We start from the raw sequence: 5,828 nt of genomic DNA, 5'->3' as shown, positions 1-5,828 counted from the left end.
CCGTCGTGTCAGTTTTTCAAAAAAGCCCCTACTGTTTTCTGTATTCAACCCGCAGTCCCTACATAAGTGGATCTGCAAAAATGTTTCGATTTTGCAAATTAACCCCTGCATTTTGCGCTCCTTTCTTCATCTTATCCACCGGCTGGAAGGGGCGCACGCTCACCGACTGCACCCGCCGCGGGGACGCCGCGGCCGCCATGGCAACCTTCGACGCGGCCGTCTCCGGCCCGGACGCGGTGCCCGACCTCCGCCTCGCTGCGCACCAGTACAATCAGCTCCTCCACCTGCTGGCCTCCGTGGACGGCACCGTCTTCCCCGTCCACCCGGCCGCCGCCGCGCGGCGCGTGTTCGCCGGCATGCTAGAGGCCAGGGCGCCCCCGTCCGAGGCCACCATCACCTCGCTCACCTGCGTCGTCGCTGCAGACGCCGAGGGCGCCTACAAAGCCTTCAGGCTCGTCTCCTCCATGCGGCAGAAGTACGGCCTCGTGCCGCGCCTCCGGTCCTACAGCCCCGTGCTTGCTGCGTTCCAGCGCGCCGGAGAGGCTGGCAAGGCCTACGCGGTCGAGGCCCACATGGCGGCCTCCGCTGCATCGCCGGAAGAGCTCGAGCTCGCCCCGCTCCTTGAGGTCGGCGTGAAGGCCAGGGACGCAGACAAGGTGTTTGAGTATATGCACAAGCTGCGGTGAGCTGTCGGCTGTGTGACAAAGGAGATCGCCAAGGGGGAGGGGTGGTTCCGGAGCTGGTAAGGCTGGTGACCCTCGACCTCCGCAGGACGCTGGCCCTATCCCACGCCGCTGGAGGCCCTCGCGGCCGCTGGGAGCCGGGGCGTGTTCCTCCACAAAACCTTGATCTGGAGCTTCGACGACGCAGGCCTCCATGCTGGGCCGAGGAGGAGAAGAAGGGGAAGAAGGGGGGCACGTCGGAGGTGCCGGTCGAGCGTGCCATCGAGGACGTTGATGACGGCAGCATGGGCGAGGCCGGGAAGGAGATCATGGTTGATGCTTTACCGCCTGAAGTTGTTGACCTGGAACAAGAGGGTAAGGTGGATGTGAGAACGGAAGCGCACGCCGTGGTGCAGGATGTCTTGGTGTCCGAAGCACCTGAGGTGCCGGAACCAGAGGTGAAGAGCGAGGAGGTGGTGGTCCGGGACACAACCAAGGTGCATCCTGCGCATCAACCAGAGACGAAGGCCGATGAGGTGCTGGTCAGGGATACGGACACAGCTGTTGTGGTGCAGGAAATGGAAGCAAAGGGTGAGGTGTCACGGTCTCGTGAGGCAGCTGGTGCGCAGACTACAGAGGTACATAACATTTCTGCTTGTTTACCATCCATCCCCAACATTTTCAAGCTGTGATGTCTCATTAGGCGGGCTACTTTTGTTGCTGGTGGTACGGGGGCAGGAAGTGGCGGTCTTTGCTGGTTCAGAGAGATAGATGGAGGTGAGTTTGTTCTGTGCTTATGATCGTGTTTGATAATGCCTGTTCAATGAGAGTGCCATTCAGTCAATTGTTTGTATGAATTCTGTAAAAGTTGTGTTACTGTGAGTGAACAAAATCTTGTATGCCGCACCTTTGAGTTTGAGATGCAGATTTGTATTCCTTGTAAATAACTTAACTCTGACATCTTTATTTAAAAAAATTGGATGCAACTAGGGAACTTGTATAATTTGTTAGGTATAAATGGCAGGAGCACAGCCTATCCAGTAAATACAAACTATCCGCATCTCATGTTCAAAAGGACATCTTAAAGGCTTTGTCTTTCTAGCGTTGTCTGCTCATAATTCACCACCCTTCTTGATGAATTGGTATGCTCTTGGTATTAGCATTTAACATATTCAGTACAAACATGTCTTGAATTGTTTTTGTAGGATTAAATATAGCAGCACTTGTGCTTTTATCATTCTGTCTTAAAATTATTCACACTGCTGGAACCATATGTGTACAACTGGAAACATATTTTACCGAGTTAAGAGAAAATGATGCCAGGAGGCGTCATCAGCAGCGGTGGCTCGGAGCACATGCGAGGGCGTTTTAGAGACACATTAGTATTTTTTGATAGAGACTACTGGTAGTTAGAGTGATTTCACCGTCGAGGCGATCCTTACACATTCATCAATATTTAATAACAACAGTGAAGTTATCTCTATATATCTGCCTTCTTACCTTTTGGGGGCTTGGACTTGCTCTGTATGATATTACAGGGCTTGAATGAACCGCAGATTTCGTAAATCAGTAGTGTTGCTATGATTTTCACTGCCACATGTTTTAACTTAATTATTGGAATCGGGAGCCCTCTCGAATTACTTATGCCTCTGGTGATTTGAGAGCTAATATTCTGTTTCTCCAAATACCAGTATGATGATTGCATTAAGGATTGTGATACGGTTGTTGAGAGGGGAAGGGAACTTCATGCTAACTGTGCTAACTTCAAGATGGTCTCAAGGGCACTGGCAAGGAAAGCAACTGCTCTTGTCAAACTTGCCAAGTCTTCCAAAGACTACGATGTTGCCATTGATTCCAGAAGGCTCTAACTGAGCATCAAACCCAGGTACCCTGAAAAGACTAAATGATGCTAAACGAGCAAAGAAGGAGCTCAAGCAACAAGAGTATTATGATCCATAAAAAGCTGATGAGGAGCGAGAGAAAGGTAACCTGCGTGAATTATACTGTTAACACTGCTTTTTTGCCCCCTAATAGTCTGGGGCAGTTAATGATGAGGTTCTCTGTTTAATGAGTTCCCTAAGCAGCAAAAATACCCAGAAGCAGTGAAGCATTACACTAAAGCGCTCAGGAGAAACCTGAAGGATCCGAAGTTAATGATGAAGGTAGTTCTCTGTTTAATGAATCACTGGAATATGGCCGTTGTAAATATTAGTAAATAATTTACGCATAATTATCGGTTACTGTCATGAGAAATTTAGTATGGCAACTTGATAATATCTGTTCATTTTCCCAGGATGCAGCTGAGAGATACTTTTCTTAAACATACCAAATCTCATACAGAGCAGAGCATGGTCCTGTAGTTCGATAACAACATTACTTGTTTTCCCCTGCTGCCGAATATGTTGTCATGTGTTGTAAACTTTCAACAAGTGCAGTGAGCAGTCTTAGAAGATCAGTGGACATGTAGTCTTATTTCTGGCGTCCAAATTTCATTATACAAAAAGAAATACTCAGTGTAACCATATTTCTGACGTTCGCAAAAAATAGTTAAAAAAATATTGCATAATGGCACGTGGAGCAGGTTATATTACATTTTTCGTCCGGTGCAACGCACAGGCATTTGTACTAGTTACCCTTAAACCAACATCACGTTTCGGTTGCAAAAAAAAAACATCACGTCTCCAACTCCACCCCAGCCTCCACAGAACTCCTCCCTGTTCCCATCGCCGCCGCCCGCCACTCCTCCTCTCCTCTGCTACCCTAGGCACGAGGAACCAACCTCCTGAAGCAACTGGAGCGGCAAGCGGCGGAGGAATGGAGAGATGGCGTCTGCGGCGGCGGGAAGGAGATGGGGCGGGCGTCCTACATCCGGATCAAGCACGAGGAGGAGCGGTGCAAGGCGTCCAGGAAGGAGCCCGAGGGGCGCGGCGCTTCTTCAGCCTTCAGATCGTGGCAGCCAGCGGCCGTCGCGGGCATGGAGGCACCGCACGCCATCCTGGTGGGGCGGCCCATTGGGTGGACGAAACCCCGACCGTCGAAGTCATATGCGACAACAATGACTCATGTTGCCGATTCAACAACTTCCGAAATCCATGTACCAGGTTCGTGAGTTCGTCCGTGCGCGCCTCTCACTTCCATGTACAAAGGCCTTTGTGTGGATTCAGTGATCGATTCCAATAGCCAAGATTGCATCGTAGCCTAGGTTTGGTTGTGAGTTCTTGATCGTTGGGGATTGGATTGGATGGGGTAGTACTACAGGGCAAGAAACCACAATTGAATGGTAGTAGTATTTATTCTTTTTGTTGTCAGAAACCTTTTTTGTGTCGATTACAGAGCAAGAAACTGCTCGGTTGTTCGTGCAAAAAATGGTTCGTCGTTCCTAATTTTCTGATTTTTGTTGCCCATGGAACGTAGGCCATCTACAACGTCAGTGCCCTCAACGGGGTTTGACATGACTTGCTGGTCTCCGTGTGCTTTAGTGCTCTCCAGCCATGATGTCGTCTCAGGAGTGTTCGATGGCGCCCTCGATGACATGTGTGGCGGGGCACAACGACATGCGTGTCCAATCCTAATTCCTTCATCTATTTATGTTTCCTTCTTGGATGTCCCGTGGGTGCACGAAGACATCATCTAATTAAGAGTTGTCATTTCTTTCATATATGCAATGGTTTGCGCTATACAGTTTTTTATATAGTCCCAGTTTTGATGTTTTACAAAATGAAAGAACTATGTAGAAATTCCTCTTAATGCTTAATTGGTTACTTATTTCTCTCATTTTCCATTGTATTATGATTGAGAAGATACGGTTGGGCCTATGAGAAGAACATCAACTCTTTAATTACAGGGGGTGGAGGTGAGGTAGTGTCGTCGCCCTTCCTCTATAGACCAATCCCTCCACGTCATCTCTCCATTTCCCTCCCACATCTCTTGTTTCTCTCTGCCATCTAGATTAGCCCCTAGATATGGACGATGTCATGTCCTTCATTGCCGTTGTTGCTATAATATGATTTATTACAACTTGTCTGAATCGGTTAGAAGAGGATTGGTCAATTGTTTCGTGAGCATTCATATACGTTTAAGTTTCATTATCATCTGAAGTGTGAACTTGCTTCAGACAGTCAATCTACCTTCCCGCCATAGATTTCTTTGCAGTAGTGATTGTATTGGAAATGTCTTCTTCCAAAAAGTAAATGTTTTCACATCACATATTTATGGTCTGTTTTGTTCAGATAAGTGATCCAATGAGTAGCAATGTAGTCTTTCGTAGAATTTGTACTGAACCATACTTTTTAAACTCTAAATATTCTTATTGACCTCCAAGACTGTAGCCCACAAATTAAAAGGTAAATGCTTATTCCTCTCCATCCAGGATACTATTGTGAGATGGTCAGATACATAAAAGACGGCCTCAAGCCCCTCTGCGGATGCATCCAGTCTCGTTGTTCTACAAATTTTGCTGGAACAACGATCTTCCAACTTTGCCGGAACGCCGACCACATGTACTCCACCTGAGGTACGTTGTTCTAAAATCTACACAGCCAAGTGAAAGAACATGCGGTGCCCCCATGTTTGGTTTTGGTAATTGATGACAATCTGTAGCGACCAGACCTCAAACAGTCTGATCTCTGTGCTCCGGTGTCATCCCTGGATCAGTAATGCTGACACCACACAGTACTCGGAGGATTTATAGCAGAGTAGCAATCACACACTTATTACATCGAGTGTCTCAAAAGAGAACTTATCATAATAAATATGGCTTAAGGCCATCTAATAACGATAACAGCGGAAGGCTTGGAAGATAAGTGAGTCCATCAACTCCAACGGCATCACTGAGTATAGGACCACGACCTAAAACTCCTTAATCGTCGTCTGAAAAGTCTACAACATTAACGTTGCAGCCCGAAACGGGTCAGCACATCGAATATGCTGGCAATGTAACACATAGAGAGTAATAGAATGAAACAGCTATACTATATGCATATTTGGCTAGTGGAAAGCTCTATGGTTACAGTTTTGCGTAAAGCCAATTTTTCCCTACTTCAAAGGAATAAAATTTAATTACTATCATGGTAGTTGTTAAACATTGAGAATGGTTGACAGCATTCTCAATCCCAATTAAGCATCATCATCATCATTAAACATAACCCAACAAAATTAATTTAGAGT

The 5,828-nt window shown here is 47.1% G+C and overlaps 1 protein-coding gene across 1 annotated transcript; it reads left to right on the top strand.

The window, feature by feature from the left end:
• The first annotated feature begins 737 nt into the window (after positions 1 to 737).
• On the top strand, positions 738 to 3,134 carry LOC125524219. Its single transcript, XM_048689289.1, has 4 exons — positions 738 to 1,300; positions 1,366 to 1,439; positions 2,354 to 2,824; positions 2,956 to 3,134. The coding sequence occupies exons 1-3, from the start codon at positions 968 to 970 to the stop codon at positions 2,532 to 2,534; spliced, it is 588 nt and encodes a 195-aa protein (XP_048545246.1). The 5' UTR covers positions 738 to 967; the 3' UTR covers positions 2,535 to 2,824; positions 2,956 to 3,134.
• Positions 3,135 to 5,828: the final 2,694 nt, after the last annotated feature.

The sequence above is a fragment of the Triticum urartu genome, chromosome 7 (genome assembly GCF_003073215.2).
Source record: "Triticum urartu cultivar G1812 chromosome 7, Tu2.1, whole genome shotgun sequence".
NCBI classification, from domain to species: domain Eukaryota; kingdom Viridiplantae; phylum Streptophyta; class Magnoliopsida; order Poales; family Poaceae; genus Triticum; species Triticum urartu.
This window is presented reverse-complemented; position numbering and strand designations above follow the sequence as displayed.

Coding starts and splice junctions, on each gene's coding strand:
- LOC125524219 (XM_048689289.1), top strand. CDS start 968: ATGGGCGAGGCCGGGAAGGAGATCATGGTTGATGCTTTACCGCCTGAA. Junction 1,301..1,365: donor CTGGTGCGCAGACTACAGAG/GTACATAACATT, acceptor ATGTCTCATTAG/GCGGGCTACTTTTGTTGCTG. Junction 1,440..2,353: donor GTTCAGAGAGATAGATGGAG/GTGAGTTTGTTC, acceptor TCCAAATACCAG/TATGATGATTGCATTAAGGA.